Source organism: Oncorhynchus tshawytscha, linkage group LG01, assembly GCF_018296145.1.
Source record: "Oncorhynchus tshawytscha isolate Ot180627B linkage group LG01, Otsh_v2.0, whole genome shotgun sequence".
Classification (NCBI taxonomy): domain Eukaryota; kingdom Metazoa; phylum Chordata; class Actinopteri; order Salmoniformes; family Salmonidae; genus Oncorhynchus; species Oncorhynchus tshawytscha.
This window is the reverse complement of record NC_056429.1, coordinates 76303241-76321818: the sequence shown is the minus strand read 5'-3', so window position 1 is coordinate 76321818 and position 18578 is coordinate 76303241. Positions and strand designations below refer to the sequence as shown.

At 40.4% G+C, this 18578-nt stretch overlaps 1 protein-coding gene across 4 annotated transcripts; it reads right to left on the bottom strand.

Annotated features, from left to right (window-relative positions):
• Positions 1 to 5813: 5813 nt before the first annotated feature.
• Positions 5814 to 18264, bottom strand: LOC112256960 (serine/threonine-protein kinase ICK). 4 transcript variants are annotated; one of them, XM_024430565.2, is made up of 14 exons: positions 17457 to 18264; positions 15550 to 15834; positions 14072 to 14126; positions 11558 to 11679; positions 11330 to 11409; positions 11082 to 11214; positions 9336 to 9507; positions 8907 to 9074; positions 8279 to 8626; positions 7892 to 8094; positions 7658 to 7818; positions 7139 to 7255; positions 6893 to 7000; positions 5814 to 6807 (listed from the first exon to the last, which is right to left on the bottom strand). In XM_024430565.2, the coding sequence occupies exons 2-14, from the start codon at positions 15648 to 15650 to the stop codon at positions 6653 to 6655; spliced, it is 1923 nt and encodes a 640-aa protein (XP_024286333.1). In that variant the 5' UTR covers positions 15651 to 15834; positions 17457 to 18264; the 3' UTR covers positions 5814 to 6652. The 4 variants fall into 4 exon arrangements, with proteins under 4 accessions (XP_024286333.1, XP_024286339.1, XP_024286343.1 ...); XM_024430571.2 differs by having other exon boundaries at positions 17461 to 18263; XM_024430575.2 differs by lacking the exons at positions 15550 to 15834; positions 17457 to 18264 and having other exon boundaries at positions 14043 to 14119.
• Between the last annotated feature and the right edge of the window lie 314 nt (positions 18265 to 18578).

Genomic DNA, 18578 nt, shown 5'->3' with positions numbered 1-18578 from the left:
ATTCTTTTACCTACAGTGCCTTGCGAAAGTATTCTGCCCCCTTGAACTTTGCGAACTTTTGCCACATTTCAGGCTTCAAACATAAAGATATAAAACTGTATTTTTTTGTGAAGAATCAACAACAAGTGGGACACAATCATGAAGTGGAACGACATTTATTGGATATTTCAAACTTTTTTAACAAATCAAAAACTGAAAAATTGGGCGTGCAAAATTATTCAGCCCCCTTAAGTTAATACTTTGTAGCGCCACCTTTTGCTGCGATTACAGCTGTAAGTCGCTTGGGGTATGTCTATCAGTTTTGCACATCGAGAGACTGACATTTTTTCCCATTCCTCCTTGCAAAACAGCTCGAGCTCAGTGAGGTTGGATGGAGAGCATTTGTGAACAGCAGTTTTCAGTTCTTTCCACAAATTCTCGATTGGATTCAGGTCTGGACTTTGACTTGGCCATTCAACACCTGGATATGTTTATTTTTGAACCATTCCATTGTAGATTTTGCTTTATGTTTTGGATCATTGTCTTGTTGGAAGACAAATCTCCGTCCCAGTCTCAGGTCTTTTGCAGACTCCATCAGGTTTTCTTCCAGAATGGTCCTGTATTTGGCTCCATCCATCTTCCCATCAATTTTAACCATCTTCCCTGTCCCTGCTGAAGAAAAGCAGGCCCAAACCATGATGCTGCCACCACCATGTTTGACAGTGGGGATGGTGTGTTCAGGGTGATGAGCTGTGTTGCTTTTACACCAAACATAACGTTTTGCATTGTTGCCAAAAAGTTCAATTTTGGTTTCATCTAACCAGAGCACCTTCTTCCACATGTTTGGTGTGTCTCCCAGGTGGCTTGTGGCAAACTTTAAACGACACTTTTTATGGATATCTTTAAGAAATGGCTTTCTTCTTGCCACTCTTCCATAAAGGCCAGATTTGTGCAATATACGACTGATTGTTGTCCTATGGACAGAGTCTCCCACCTCAGCTGTAGATCTCTGCAGTTCATCCAGAGTGATCATGGGCCTCTTGGCTGCATCTCTGATCAGTCTTCTCCTTCTATGAGCTGAAAGTTTAGAGGGACGGCCAGGTCTTGGTAGATTTGCAGTGGTCTGATACTCCTTCCATTTCAATATTATTGCTTGCACAATGCTCCTTGGGATGTTTAAAGCTTGGGAAATCTTTTTGTATCCAAATCCGGCTTTAAACTTCTTCACAACAGTATCTCGGACCTGCCTGGTGTGTTCCTTGTTCTTCATGATGCTCTCTGCGCTTTTAACGGACCTCTGAGACTATCACAGTGCAGGTGCATTTATACGGAGACTTGATTACACACAGGTGGATTGTAGTTATCATCATTAGTAATTTAGGTCAACATTGGATCATTCAGAGATCCTCACTGAACCTCTGGAGAGAGTTTGCTGCACTGAAAGTAAAGGGGCTGAATAATTTTGCACGCCCAATTTTTCAGTTTTTGATTTGTTAAAAAGGTTTGAAATATCCAATAAATGTCGTTCCACTTCATGATTGTGGCCCACTTGTTGTTGATTCTTCACAAAAAAATACAGTTTTATATCTTTATGTTTGAAGCCTGAAATGTGGCAAAAGGTCGCAAAGTTCAAGGGGGCCGAATACTTTCGCAAGGCACTGTAGATCGTCAGGAACGGTCACCGAGAAAAGATTCACATCCCATCCTCGTCGCCAAATGTTGTGGAAATTTCCTGTATTACCATATCACGAGAGAGAAAACCACACACAAGTCAGAGTTATCATAAAGTCCATCTTTAATTATATGAGCTTCATCACAACCCTGTGACTCTCAGATAAATTCAGTGTCTATAAATGAATTCTCTGAGAGTGCTTACATATTGGCAACTGAGATCCTTTATAGCAAAGACACACATAGCCAGACAGCATTGGCTATAAATTATCGTTCAGTTTGGTCTCCTAAACGAAGTTCTTATCTCGTTCTTGGTACCACTTCGAACCAAAAACATTACCTCATCCAATGGCATATATCAAATACACCCCCTCCTGGACAAGATCAGAAAAGACAGTGAGCCTCTTAGGTCATATACTAAATCAAGATAAGGGCAACTTCAGAGGGGACATGTAAATAGTTAGACACATTCCCATAAGAAGACAGGCCTGACCTCTCCCCTTTCTGGGGCCCAATGTGTCTCAGCCCTTGCAGAGAAGGGATAACTGCAAACTGCAAACAGTATTATCCAAAAGAAGACATTCTAATGACAAATATCTCACATAAGCATTATTATATAAATACAACATCTTATTTATCAATGTTACCTAACTAATTCTGATTCTGCTTCTACAGCACATGTGAGATCCACAGATTAGCTAAAAACACTAGCACTTCAAACATTCAGAACAAAGAGGGCAGCAGCGCCTGGACTTTGCAGTATTATTCATTGTTGTATCATAAGACATACAATAAATATATTTTCAACCACAAGGGTGTACGAATGAGCTATAATTATTTTTAAAATCATAATAGAGGACTAATATTATTTCAGTGTAGATAAGGGAAGGCCTGTTTAAAATGAAAATATGCCAGCCAGACAAGCCAGTGTATGAATAAAACTTATTTGCATATGAATGGAGTGGAAATTAGCTGACTTTGGGATCTGTAAGGTAAGTAACAATGTGTGTGGTGGGGGGGCATTGAAATTATATGATTTTTTACCCTGATGCCTGTTTATTCATGAAAAGCAGAAGATGGTAAGTAACAATCGCAATGCCTAGCGTATGTAAATTAATAGGAATGCATTCAGCCTAATTGGTAACAAATATGATGTGGGATCCTACTACAGATTTTGTTTGTAAAATCCAGATTAAATATGTCTTCATGTTTATTTATCAAATCTGTAAGCGATTGTGGGCTAAATCAATGACAAACAGCTGAAATGTTTAGGCTTCATCATGATCTGTGGTTAAAACAGGCTGGGGTGTTTTCGATTCGGTTTAGTCTTATGGTTATGCGTAAGAACGCAACTGCACTGAAATGAATAGCCTGATTCAATGGGATTCTCCTGAGTGATAAATGTTTTTTTTTCTGTTAAGCTGTTTGGTCTATGGTCTATGTACAGACCTATAAAGAGTGTAACTTTTTGGTATTTTGCGGTAGGCATAGCTTTAAATTGCAGAGAACTTAATAAACCAACCACATTTTCCTGTGATGTTTGAGGCTGAACAAGATCTTCGATAGGCTAGTAGGCAGCAAAAATAATCATGTAGTTAATCATTGTTATAGCCTAGATCGCTTTATATCATCTGGACCATTGATTTTCCTATGGCTAAGCAAACAAGTGGTAGCGTATGTTTTTTGCCTGTCTATAACAAGGGTTAGGCCTATATCCTCACTTACCCCTTCAATTCAAACCTTGCTTTTAACGATAAAACATCTCCACAGAAATGTATAGCCTAAGGATTGCATGGTGACAGTGATTGTGTCTGTTAATCCGGTAAACTGGGAAGTGGGGAAAAAACGGGGTCAAATCATGACATCAGGGATTTTTAGGTCAGAGAAAGATGCCAGAGTTTCTGATTGGAATTCCGAGTTGGATGACCGTTTAAAACAAAAAAAATCAGTCAGCTCATTTTTTTCAGAGTTCCCAGTTGTCTTGAACGCACTGAAGTTGGAAGTCAGAGATTGCCGAATTCCGAGTTGTTTTGAATGCTCCACTAGAGACGTACGCTACCTCTTGTTTCTACCTCCAACAAAGAAGCCCTTGTGTCTGTATTGATGTGAGAAATAGGCATATCTACACAGTAATGGTGGATGGCTACAATATCAACTAGCCTAATAGGTTTTGTATTGAGGTCATAGCCCTATTTTAGCAAAAACATTTTTGACCTCTGTCATTGCCAACAAAGGGTATATAACAAAGTATTGAGATAATAAACATTTGTTATTGACCAAATACTTATTTTCCACCATAATTTGCTAAAAATTCATTAAAAATCCTACAATGTGATTTTCTGGATTTTATTTCCTCATTTCGTCTGTCATAGGTGAAGTGTACCTATGATGAAAATTACAGGCCTCTCTCATCTTTTTAAGTGGGAGAACTTGCACAATTGGTGGCTGACTAAATACTTTTTTGCCCCACGGTATATGGTAGATACATGGGGTTTGAACTATGTTTTTCTGACCAAATTCTCTATTGAATGAACATATTTGCATAAACCTTGAATTTACTAATCCTTTTATGGGTGATATGGGGGTTGGATAATTTATATTGACATTATAAAGAAAACCATCTCCCGACTTCACTCCTTGACTTTCCTCTTCAGTCGGTTGCTTCAACCTTACCACTCAAACAAGTCCGATGTCATGGTGATGTTGGCTAGCTAAACTCATTCGTAGAAACAATTAATTGGGTCTGTCATCTCGCGCCGAACTGCGCATGTGCAGGCAGTCAACTCAAAGACACTCCTTCAGTGTAAAGTTGTTTTTGATGAAAAGGAAATCTTGTCAGTTTTTCACTTTCACAAGTGTGAGGTTCTGTGTTATGCAATATAGCCCGTTACCATATCATATGTGATTGAATATTATTTGCTGTTGGCTTGTGTGGATGTATATGTTATGCAACATAGCTGACTTGAGACATTGTTAACAGTTTCAGGGCAATTTCAGGGTAGTATGGGCCTTTCTCGTGATGGAAAAATACAGAATAATATAAAAAACAGGAACAGTGCAATGAGTTGCGGGGGGGGGACACAAACAGAACGTAGTGTAGGTAACAGTCTTTTGTTAGATAACAGGAGCCAGGTGTGTGATAACTGTATCGAGAGTATGAGCGCACAGATATTCTACACAACGATGCCTGACCGCTGAAGCGCCTAGGGGGCTGGGACTAGCTCCTGCGCCAACAATCAACGATAGGCTGGGTGAGTTTAAACCACGCCCAGTCTCTACTCTGTGACAGGCCGGCTCGGAAGCAGGAACTACTTCTGTCAGAGTATATTATAATAACTTGGTCAGGAACAAGTCAGTTCTCTGTTCTACCCTGCGTGGTTACAGCGAACCCGTATATACAAAAATTGCATTTACCACATATTGCTTAGCTAATAAAAAGTACATAGTATACAATTGGTGACTCTGTGTTATATTTATCCTGATACCAGATTCGATTGACGCAACCCTTAACACAAGGTCGGAGTAATAACACGTTCAAGTACTTAAGACGTTGACTCGAATCTAGGTTGTGCCGTTAGATTGAGAAAATTAACTAAGGATGAATATTTGTGTTTTAGAAGTCAAAATATTGTAAACATTTAAAAATGTTTTTTTTTGGTCAAGGTTGGTAGTGTGCTTTAAGAAGAACAATTGTAGAAATAGGTGGGGTTTATTACTGTGGCAACCCAATGGGAGGACTGGAGATGTGCATGTCAGCATAGCATCATGGGTAAGATAAACACATACATTGTGAATAAAACAAGACAAATCACATTTTCTCTGACGATTTTGCGCCTACATTTCTTCAAGAGGTCATAAAACGCCATTTTTAAATATTAGCATTTCAAAACGTAACTACAATTCGTATGGGTCTTTCTCAATATTTAAAGCGATGGGCTAACTAAATCTTATTGAATGTGAGAACAAGTGAGCCTAGGCTAGGTTATGCACATGGAGTAATGAGTAGGGTTCTGTTTTAAATGCATAAGTAATTTTTGAAAATATTTTTTTATTTAAAAAAATTCTGCCTTCCAAATTAAACTAGTTTGAAAATTCAAACATTTTATGGGAAAGAATGTTTCTGGACGATGCATTATCAAATTAAAGCAATTAACAAAATTAGAGTCTATCCACCAATGAGTTTATTGAATATAAAACCAAAACAGAATTGATGTCAAAGACATGACCTTACAGCTTGTCCAAAAACAGTTATTACAATACCACATAAAACATTTTTTTTTGCAATGGCATTTGGTAACTGGCAGTTACATTTGTACAATTTGGCCCAGCAGATAAACCAAGTCAACAGTATGGCCTCTCTCTCGCTCAATAAAAAAAAAAAAAGCCATGTCATTCAATACAAAGATAATATTAATGCTAATAGTGTTAGCAATTCTGCTTGAAATAAGTTGTTTAAAAAAAAACTTGAACAATGAATAAAATCTAAAAGAATGCATCAAATACAAGTGTTTTTCTGTATTGCATTACAGAATATTTCATGAAAGAAAGCACCAAGATAAATATATTAAAACAAAAACAAGACAAATCGGCAACATAAAAACAGGGTTCAGCCAAAATATCACAGTGATATTTGCAATATAAAATGCATAAAGACTGGATAGGTCATTTAAAAATCATGGAGGCGTTTTACAAAATCTATGGAATAAACATTCTAAAGGCAACAAAGGGGGTGAGAAAGCTATGCAATAAACAAACCGGGTAGGGAATTTGTCACCGAACAAAATTTAAAAATAAATCTATTGCATGTGATAACACCAACTTTTTGCTGAGTGCATTTAGCCATATAATACACACACAGAATAATACAAAACCAAGGTTATTGCTGTATAACACATACATACTTCGATATGAAAAACTGATGTTTTCCTTTTATAGGGAAAAGAGAAAATCAGGAATACAGACATCTGTACCAGGCCATAACACAAATGCCCCAAAGAGGCCACTAGCGGTGTCCATATTTGGCAGACCAGTCTGTGCGCCCATGGATGGCCTGTACTGGGGGGCGAGACTGTAGGCCAGATGTAGTCTTGGTGGGTGACGGCACATAGGATGAGGCACCCACCTGACTTCTGCTTGACGACCTCCAGGTTGCATAATCTGTGACAGCAGGGACAAGCCACATTATTACACAGCACTAAGCCTGGGTTGACAACTGTGCATTGAGACTACAAAGATCACTCACTTGATGCTGCTGAGTCCCCTATAGGTCCAAGTTGCACTCTTTGACCGGCAGAGTCAACCTCTTTTTTGAAATAGGATGGTACATATCCACTTGGAAGTGTATTTGAACCTGTGATTGGGCCATCAAAGATAAAAGGACATGAAAGTTACATTTTTGCTGTAAACACAGACAGAAATTATCCTAGCTTATACCACAGCCCTCTGTTTAGTAAGGTGACAGGACGTTGGTCCCAACCCAAACCGTTACCATGAGTGTTTCTGCTAGGAAACGTCCCTCCTACAGGAATACTCCTGCTGCCCCGGAGGTTGCTTTCACTGTAGTCTTTGTTGGAATTTATTGCCATATTCTTTTTGGTACTTAAACCTGCAGGTGAGATACAAGAGATTAGGAAGTAGAAGTTGAGAAAGTTTGCAATGTAACTTAATTCACAACAAGCTGCCCCTTGTGGCTCAACTAGACTAAATCATCATGACTCAGCAACATTAACAAATCCTTAGATTATCATTGATAAATCAAGTGATGAAAATAATGTAGTTTCACCCAGATTTAAAAAATAATTTGGCATTCTATATCAGAGCATGTACATGCATGTCTCTGATTTGGTAGACAAATGGCAAATAAAACGAGTTCAAAGTTTACTGATAAAAAAAGTCTCAATGCCGAAAAATGAGTGACCCCATTTTATGGATATACATAAGCAGTAACTAGACATTCCTTACAGAAAATATGAATTTGTAAAGGTGGTCATGTTTTTGTATTTTCTACCTGGTAGATATCTTGACTGCTTCAAGTAATGCTGTTTGGCAGAGGCTGTCCTCAAAGGCTCCTGGTAGGACATGGCCTTGTTCAGATTCAAAGGTGCATTGTCACCTGTCGACACCTGCCCCTTAACTTTGGGGTTGCTGACATCCAAAACATTTCCGTACCTGAAAGACAAAGCAGAAATACATAAAGCCTTTCTGAAAATATCAAACTGATAACACATGGGGACAGTCTCACCTGCTCAAAGTCTCCTCTCTTCGTTTTTCAGTAGGAACGTTTATTTTGCACAGAACACTTAGAGAGGTCAACTCTGTGTCCTCAAAGTCATCCCAGCCGTCACCCTTTAAAAGGCCTGAGCCATGGCCCCATCGCCGGCGTCCTCCACCCTTAGGTTTCACCTGATAGCTTAAGAAGTTGGCATTTTCAGCCTCCTGGGTCAACTGGGAAAAGGAAATAGTGTATTAACAAATAAGAAAAATGGTTCAATTACATTTCATCAACTTTGCATGCCTAGCCATTGAATTGTGGATGAATTTAACAAGGTATTCTAACATCTAATGACATGACTACACTGATGACAAGCATTCGTGCTCAGCTAGCCCTGGTTGATGACCGCAAACTTACCTGGCTCGGCAAGCTCTTTTCAACAATGTAAGGTAAACGGGTCAGTGGGACTCTCGCAGTCTCCTCCTGCTTCACAATGCGGTTGGGCTGCTCTCGCAGCAGCTCTGTGTGCCTCTGGTATAATGGAACCAGGGTGGGGGCTCGCTCGATCTGTTGCAGGGGCCTGGACGAGGTGAAATGTGGATTTGGGGTCACTGACTGGGGAGGGGGCACTGGGTTGAGCAGCAGTGGTTGTTGCGGCTGTGATGGTTGTGGAGGTAGAGGACCAGGCTGAGGCCTGCCCTGCTCCAGGATCTGCTGAGGAGTGCCCAACGCCTGACCCACGTAGAAATACGAGTACCTAAGGGCCTGCAAATGGAGAATAAAATGATTGATTGGTTTCCATTGAGCCCTAAGCAGGACATATTAATCAGCCAACATGCCATTAAATGTTAGAATATCTACAATTGTTTAGCTATGCAGAAGCTAACATAGCTGTAGATCTATTAATTATTTCAGTATTCACCAGTCTATTGGTGGATGTTAAAATAAGTATTCTACGGATGCATGCATGTTCAAATCAATCCATTCTCGACATTTATTTTAGTACAGTTTATAACAGAGATATGTCCCAGCCAGGGTTAGCTACCTGTGCAGAGGCTGGCCTCTTCTTAGGGTCCCACTGGAGTAAGTCTCTCATGAGGTGGATGGCCTCAGTACTTGCGCTGGGGATCAGACTCCTTAGATTACTGGGTACACATTGAGGCCAGCGGAAATTCATGGCTAACGACAACTGGAAGCCCTCTGGCCAGTCATTCTAGAGGAAGTGGATAAAAAACCTATTATTGAAATGCTTAAATTTCACCATACAGAAATAAAACAGAACATTTTAAAAATGTTATGACAAATTAAATTATTAATTTCAAAAGCATGTCACACAAGACCAATCACATCTTCAGTGAGGTTTGATTTATGCATTTAACACCACCATGAGACATTCTACATGAAGATGTGAGGACAGTATAGCTTATAGTCAGGTTGATATACTGGATCTAACAGCCCCAGAGAACAAGGCTACCTTCTTTGGAGTTCCCAAGACTTGGCAAATTTTGAAGATGGTGTCCACTTCACTGGAGCCTGGGAACAGAGGCCTGAGGGTGTAGAGCTCTGCCATAATGCAGCCAACAGCCCACTGGTCTATAGGAGAGCTGTAGGTGGTGGACCTCAGCAGCACCTCTGGAGCTCTGTACCTGGAGATCAAATCAAAGTTTGTCGCATACACAGATTAGCAGATGTTAAAGCAGGTAAAGGGGAATGCCTTTGTTCCTAACTCCAGCAATGCAGTAAATGTCTAAAAGAACCATAGTAACACACAAATAATTCCCCCCTCCCCCCCAAAAAAGAAGAAACAAATATCAGAACTAGCAATGTCAGAGTCCGAGATATACTTGGGATGTATAGACAAATAGGGAAACCTTTACTTTTTCCACATTTTGTTACGTTACAGCCTTGTTTCAAAATTGATTAAATGTCCCCGTCCCCCCCTCAATCTACACACAATACCCCATAATGACAAAGCAAAAACAGGTCATTAGAAATTGTTGCAAATTCATTAAAAAAATGGAAATATTACATTTACATAAGTATTCAGACCCTTTCCTCAGTACTTTGTTGAAGCACCTTTGGCAGCGATTACAGCCTCAAGTCTTCTTGGGTATGATGCTACAAACTTGGCACACCTGTATTTGGGGAGTTTCTCCCATTCTTCTCAGCAGATCCTCTCAAGCTCTGCCAGGTCTCTCCAGAGATGTTCAATTGGTTTCAAATCCGGACTCTGGCTGGGCTACTCAAGGACATTCAGAAACTTGTCCCGAGGCCACTCAGGCGTTGCCTTGGCTGTGTGCTTAGGGTCATTGTCCTGTTGGAAGGTGAACCTTCGCCCCAGTATGAGGTCCTGAGAACTCTGGAGCAGGTTTTCATCAAGGATCTCTGTACATCTTTCCCTCAATCCTAACTAGTCTCCCAGTCACTACCGCTGGATAACATCCCCACAGCATGCTGCCACCACTATGTTTCACCGTAGGGATGGTGCCGGGTTTCCACCAGACGTGACACTTGGACTCGGCCGCCCAAAGCGTTCAATCATGGTTTCATCAGACCAGAGAATCTTGTTTGAGGAGTGGCTTCCATCTGGCCACTGCCATAAAGGCCTGAGTGATGGAGGGCTGCAGAGATTGTTGTCCTTCTAGAAGGTTCTCCCATCTCCACAGAGGAACTCTGTTACTCAGCTCTAGGAAGAGTCTTGGTCGGGTCTAAACTTCTTCCATTTAAGAATGATGGAGGCCACCGTGGGTATTGTGTGTAGGTTAACGGAGGGAAAAAAAATCTATTTAATACATTTTAGAATAAGGCTGTACCGTAACAAAATGTGAAAAATGTCAAGGGGTCTGAATACTTTCCGAATGCACTGTACATAAAGTGAGTAATCAATTGGTTTAAATCAAATTCAAACAGTATAATGTTGCAGGAATGCTAATCTTTGTCTAACTACAGAAATGATTTTTAGAACAATAGACATTACGTAAACATTAAAGTGAACAGTGTTCAATGACTACATAGAGCAGCAGTCTAAGGTCTCAACACAAGGAAGCGAGAAAGGCTTTATAGGCTGGTTGATGCTCCACATGAGAAAATACAAGAGGAATCATGTTGTCACAAGCTGACAGAAAAGGAGACCAATAAATTCAGATTGATCAGTGAGACAGAACTTGATCAATCACAAAATGGTGTCATAGACACATCCTATGAAGGTAACAAAACAAACCATCTTGTTGAAACATAGTCTGTGTACGGCGGCCGAGATCTTATCTCACGGGCAAGCCCAAAGTCAGCTATTTTCACCAGCTCTGGTCCCATGCACAGAAGGTTCTCAGGTTTCATATCCCTGTGAAAAAAACCTGAGGGGAAAATCATACAGTGAGCATACAAAGTAACAAGTGTACCTCATTTATAGAAATGTGCAACTAAAAAACATCTCCATGCTAGTGTATTATTCTGATAAGTGGATCATACCATGCTTATGAATAAATGCTAATCCCTGCAGTATCTGGAACATAATATTTCGCACAGCAGATTCAGGGAACAGCCGAGACCTGTAACATGATACAAATAACAATACATGAACCATGATTTTGACCTGACATACTGAGAAAATGTATCCCCAAAGCATTGAACCCATTTCAAGTAGCCTATATTTAGGCTGTGTGAATCAATTTTTTTTTAATCAAAAAAATTACTTACCTGTCTTTCATTAGTTGATACAAGTTCTCCTTCATGTATTCAAACACAAAGTACAAATGGTCATTTTCCCGTATAACCTCCTTGAGTTTGACCACATTCGCATGGTTGAGTTTCTTCAAGGACTGAAAGAAGGAACAAATTAGATGCTACCTCAGCAATCAAGAAGGCATAAAGAAATCACCTCAATCTGTATATCATCAAAAACAGCTCTGCAACACTCCATGTAAGACTTCGATACATAAAATATTAACACATTCAAGGCCTCACACAAACCTGCCATACAACAAAACATTTTTGTTCAAAATCAAAACATGGTTTGACAATCAAAGCACTTCCCAGCGTCACTGGCCAGGATGACATCGTAAATAAGAATTGGTTCTTTATCGACTCACCTGGATGAAAAAAAAAAGGTCAGATTATATATTTTTAATAACCTGTTTATCATCTTGGGTACAGTGTGGGAGACAACTGGTATTTCTAAAAGTGCAGCAATTAGTGATTGTTTATGCTTTTTAATGTTTTAAGGAAACCAGGGCAGCTCAACAATGACAAGCCACTGGGGTCTGACAATCTGGATGGAAAATTACTGAGGATAATAGCACACGATATTGCCACATCTTAAATTTAAGCCTACTAGAAAGTGTGTGCCCTCAGGCGTGGAGGGAAGCTAAAGTCATTCCACTACCCAAGAATAGTAAATCCCCCTTTACAGGCTCAAATAGCCGACCAAGCAGCCTGTTGCCAACCCTTAGTAAACTTCTGGGGGAAAAAAACAGTGTTGTTTGACCTGATACAATGCTATTTCACAGTAAACAAATTGACAGACTTTCAGCAAGCTTATAGGGAAGGACACTGAACAAGCACAGCACTTACACAAATGACTGATGATTGGCTGAGAGAAATTGATGAAAAAAAGATTGTGTGGGCCGTCTTGTTAGACTTCAGTGCACCTTTTGACGTTATTGATCATAGTCTACTGCTGGAAAAACTTGTGTTATGGCTTTACACCCCCAGCTATAATGTGGATAAACAGTTACTTGTCTAACAGAACACAGAGGGTGTTCTTTAATAGAAGTCTCTCAAATATAATCCAGGTAGAATCAGGAAATCCCCAGGGTAGCTGTTTAGGCACCTTGCTTTTTTCAATCTTTACTAATGACATGCCACTAACTTTGGCAAAACCAGTGTATGTATGGGAATGACAACACTATACACGTCAGTTACTACAGCAACTGAAATGACGGCAACACTTAACAAAGAGCTGCAGTTAGTTTCAGAGTGGGTGGCAAGGAATAAGTTAGCCCTAAATATTTCTAAACATAATTTTTTTGGGGGGGGAGAAATAATTCACTAAACTCTAAACTAAATTGTGTAATTAATAATGTGGAAATTGAGATGACTAAAATGCTTGGAGTAACCCTGGATTGTAAACTGTCATGGTCAAAACATATTGATACAACAGTAGCTAAGATGGGGAGATTAAGTGCTGCTCTGCCTAAACAACACTATCAACAAGGCAGGTCCTACAGACCCTAGTTGTCACACCTTGACTACTGTTCAGTCGTGTGGTCAGGAGCCACAAAAAACGACTTAGGAAAATTGCTGTCTGTCAACTACTGGCACACAGCTCAGACACCCATGCATACCCCACAAGAGGACTCTTCACAGTCCATAACAGACTATGGGAGGCGCACAGTACTACATAGAGCCATGACTACATGGAACTCTATTCCACATCAAGTAACTGATGCAAGCAGTAAAATTAGATTTAAAAGCAGATTTTAAAAAATTAACACACCTCATGGAACAGCAGGGACTGTGAAGCAACAAACATCGGCACAGCCACATGCACACACACAATAACATACACATGGATTTAGTACTGTAGATATGTGGTAGAGTAGGGGCCTGAGGACACAAAGTGGGTTGTGAAATCTGTCAATGTATTGTAATGTTTAAAAATTGTATAAACTGCATTAATTTTGCTGGACCCCAGGAAGAGTAGCTGCTGCCTTGGCAGAAGCTAATGGGGATCCATAATAAATACAAGTCACAGTAAACGGGTGAAGCAGGACTCTTTTCCCATGCACTGGACAGTATGGAGGCAACTTTCAGCATGCCATATCTTCTTAGTAGAAGGGAAAGTCATTATGGGTCTTGGTGGTGGCACATGCTATTTACAGCTGACATTCCAACTAAGATCCCTCAGGGGCTGGATTATTCTAATATGCTGCTATGCTTCTTTGGTACCAAGCTCTAAAGTAAGGAATGAATGTCTGGCACAGGATCTAGAGTTCAAATCCAAGGGCAGTAAACAGAAGAATCACCTTCTAGATTACTTGTGCTGGTTTCTGTGGTTCTGAGCTGAGGTGGAATTTAAATAGTCATACAAAAACTGTAACAGGTGAAACAGTCAACAACTGTGGTAGGTTGTATTTAATATGTTTCCATGTTTTGGAATCAATAGGTGGAGCATTTTACTCACAAGCATCATATCTGGAAAGGAGCACTTACTATGACCTCACGAAGATTCATGCATTCTTCCCATGAGTAGAACTTTCTCTTCATTCTGAAACAAATTTGCAATCATTCACGATTAGCTTAACTTAAAGGGATATTTTGGCAATGAAACCCTTTATCTACTTTCCCAGAGTCAGAAGAACTAATGGATACCATTTATGATAACTAGCATTAGAGCAATGACTGGAAGTCTAAGGTATCTACCAGCAATAGCGCTACTTAGCAACTTCCTTGTGAAGTAAAACTGGTACCCACAAGTTCATCTTACTCTTACTCCAAGTAGATAAAGGGCTTCATCGTCAAAGGGCTTTATTATCCTATTAATAAAAGGGACAGACATCATAGATCCTTTTGATTATAAAACATACTGGGACTCTTAATTGATATAGGTTTGAGTCATAAGAGATGAATACGTAGTGCGTAAAATATATGATTGAAAACACCAAACATGTTCATAACATGTAGGCCTTCTCTATTTCAATCTCAAGACAGAGAAACAACCAACATCATGGATTTACACAGTTAATAATGGCTAGTCCAACATTACTATATGTTCCAGCTGGCAGATAGCCGCTGATACGTTGGTAGTGAGGGATACTGCATGATTCTGGCATGTTCTACCTGCCCAGAGTCAGACGAACTTGTGGATAACATTTTTATATCTCTACATGTATGGGTATGAAGGAAGTTAGTGGTAGTTTCACGAGCCAATCCTAACTAGCGTTAGCGCAATGACAAAGTCTACAGGTACAGTAGCGTTGCTTTTACAACCAACCTTTACTTGGCAATAGGCTACTTTCTCAATTCCCGACTTGGAAGCCACCTCTGTCTTCTAAACTTCCATGGCTAGTTGCAGGTGGTTCGTGGGAATTTAGAAAATGCTCTGTTAAATAAAATAAATGTTTTGCTCCATGGTCGAAAATTTGCTGCTTACCCTAAACACTACCTACATTTCAACAGCTATCCGCCAGCTGGAACAGATAGTAATGTCATACTAGCCATTGATTTATTAGCTTGGATTTATGCTGCTCGTCTGCGGCTGACACACACACTTCCTGTCAAAGCTATAAATAGAATCCAGAGGCTTTTATGGTGCTGCCCAAAGGTACTGTACCCACCAAGAGATGCTTTTTTAAATCAGATAAATGGGTGGGCCTGTTGGTCATCTGTGCACTTTTATTTGTCTAATACATCTGTCTAGCCAGCTGTCAGCTTAACCACACGTACTGTGGGAGTGGCCACCTGCTAATGCCATTCATAGCAAATCCCACAAGCACTGACAGCTCATTTTACAACACGGCTTAGCAGCTACATCCACTTGTAGGCTAAAGCCCTTCAATTTAGCTACCAGAGGATAATATGTAGCCTACACTAGCTACCATCCCTGCAAGGATGGACTGGACAGGCACACAGAGATCAGACATATTTTTTCATAATAATAATATTTCAATGACAATGTGCCCTACACTCACTTCTTAATGGCAACTAATTCCCCTGATTCCAGGCTGCGGCCGAGGATGACTGAGCCGTAGGTGCCATCCCCGAGCTGCCTGAGAGTGGTGTATCTATTCATGGCGCTGCCCTCTCCTCGCCATTGCCTAGGGGAAGATCAGATCACTATGGGCAGGAGGAACACAGAGGTGGCAGGCTTGAAGCCCCCTGCATCTGTTGAGTGTAACCAGATTTTCCTGTGACAACAGCAGTGGACCACAGGCACAGCTGTAGGACTCATGTTGTCATGGGCTTCTTGCCTCTTCCTGAGGAAAAGGGATGGGATGTCATTAGAGGAAACCATAAAACCAGCAATGAAATCAGAGGGAAAATATACACTTGGTAAATGCCAACTACCTTTAGCACCTAATTTAGGGATGCAAATTTCAGTCAATTTTGCTGGCGACTAACTGACCCTCAGTAACCTTAACCGATCAACAAATATTTTTTACCCAGAAAATACAAGGAACGGACAATTTAAATTAAGAGCTTAATGGAAACATGCAACAATAGAAAGTATATCATCTTACAGTCAAAATTATATAGCTTACTGTTGAGCATGCAAGCTAATAGAAGCTTATAAAACGTCATTTTCAAACATTCGCGGGAAAACACCGTTCTAAACAGCGCACCTAACCTGAGCGGTTCCATCTGTCAGAGATGAAAATCTATTAGACATTTTGAAGGAGGGGGCATCTAATAGCAACAACTATGATTAGTTGCTAATATGACTAGGATTAACGTTAGTTGCTAATATGACTAGGATTGTGCTTTTAGCTTCTGGACAAGGAAAGAAAGTTGACATGAAAACCAATAAAACAGGAAAGAAATGCTGGTTAAAGGCATGAGGAAGTCTAAAATAATTGCCTCCACGTTTCTGTGGATGGATTTTGGCAAGGCTACTTTGAGTCAGGATAAAACATTATTTGAAGTAAAGTAAAAAAGCCTCAAGCTCTCATTGCATAGTGGTGGGTGACATAGCCTGCCTTACCGCTGACTATAGCCTATGCACTCGAATGGCAAATGGGAGGCGCGCTTTAATTACGAGTTGAGATGGATAAATAAAATAAAAATACTAGTTTTAATCGTGGCCACCACAACAGTTAAACACGCGATTGCATTTATAATTGTTATTTTTTAGGCAATAACTAAGTCGGCTCTATCTATATGCTGGCGCGTGTGATAAAATACATGACCACGAACGAAACGCACCAATGTCATTCCACAAAATTATGCAAATGAACTTGGACTGTTAAGCATGACAGGCCAAATGTATTTTCGTTAAAGGTTAACATATCTAGCGCCTATTGATGAAAGCATCGGTTTTCTAAACGTGAACACGCATCGCTTGCGGTACGGTTTGGAAACATAAGGAATATCTTCCATATCAGCGAGAAATAATAAATAGAAAACGAAAGGTTAAATTACTAGGGTTAGTGTTACCACACAAAACAGACCGGAGCAGACCACCTGTGTTACAGTAATTAGCTATCTACCATGCTCCGAACACCTGTTTATGCGAAGAAGGCCTCCAGAAACCAGTTGCAACTGAAAACTACTGTGGGCTGCAACTGTCGGTAGGACACTACTAATTAAGAGTACATACTTTGAGTCTAGCTATTTCATCACTAGCTAGCTAGTGACCTAACGTTACCAAAAGACATGCATAAGATTAAGTGTAAACAAAAAACTGTCTGGTAAAGATTACCATAATTTCAATGTTTACATAGTTAGCAGTACTGCTAGATAACTCACAGCTGCAACAAGAAACAAAACAATACTGCAGCGAGCTAACGTTAACGCGTTGGTTAGCTAGCTAACGCTAGGCACACGATCAATCTCTGATTGCTGCTGATAATGACAAAAACTAAGAGTAAAAGATGCTCACCCACTCTGTTTCAACTCGATGAACAAAGCATCGCTGAACTCCAATAGTCAACCACCCTCACATAGGCCCATCAACAAATCACAGCTGCACGACCACCAAGGCAAGGGTGTAGCAGATTTGCGTATTCTTCTTCAGTGGTGTTTGGCAACCAATGTTATATTACCGCCACCTACTGGTATCATGGCATTCAAATATTTTGTTTGTGCATGCCACCACCTACTGTGCGGTAGTGTGTGGTCGATGACATTACATTTTGTGACACACACACACACACAAAAATGCACCACCAACTAACCCTACGCCTACAGTATATACCACTATTTCATCAAATTATCCGGCCTGGGAGGACGGGAGTCTTTCGTTCAACACACCTTGTAAACTCTTGTGATTTATGTAACATTTCTGCAGTACAGTTGATAACCATGACAATGAATGCTAACTGAAGCACAAATTCATATCACTCTGTATTGGCCTAGAGCTACTACTCACTCTTGACCTATCATCCTCTACTCTCTTCACTGCCTCAGCATCGGACACCATCTGTTCTACTCTCACCCTGCCAACCTCAACCTGCCTCACACCGGGCACTTCTGATCCCTAGCAACATGGGCACCCCCACAATTGACACACATCCACTGATACTACAAATTCCTTTGTCCCATGCCCTCCTGCACACTTCTCACATCTCAGAATCTCCCTCCTACAGACTACTGCAACCTGACCATGAGCTTGACATCTAAAACACCTTAGTGGGTTCAGCACAAAAGCTGTCACAGAATAACTGACATATCCTAACATGACTTTGTCTGGTAAAAACTCTACATCATAACGACAGACAGTGTCTTCTCAGATTAACCAGGTTCGCCACAGGTTCTGCGTCGCACCAAACGGCGACGCAGAACCTGTGGCGAACTTGGTTAAACTGAGAAGACACTGTCTGTCGTCACGGACACAGCGAATCTTCCATTTCAGTTGCTCCACCTCAAGACTTAACTCCACCCCAGTAATCACTCCTTTCAAAGGTGCCTGCTCCGGACAGCAACACTAAATTAATTGTGGAAATTCTTTCACAGGACACTCAAAGTTAATATTAAATGAATCACTCTTTATTGTCAGCAAGCT

What these genes read in the sequence shown, in the direction of transcription:
- LOC112256960 (XM_024430565.2), bottom strand. Translation starts at nt 15,650, where the DNA reads ATGAATAGATACACCACTCTCAGGCAGCTCGGGGATGGCACCTACGGC. An exon ending in TATCAACTAATGAAAGACAG is followed by an intron (nt 11,410 to 11,557) that starts GTAAGTAATTTT and finishes ATCATGTTACAG; the next exon opens with GTCTCGGCTGTTCCCTGAAT. An exon ending in AGAGGCCAGCCTCTGCACAG is followed by an intron (nt 8,627 to 8,906) that starts GTAGCTAACCCT and finishes CTCCATTTGCAG; the next exon opens with GCCCTTAGGTACTCGTATTT.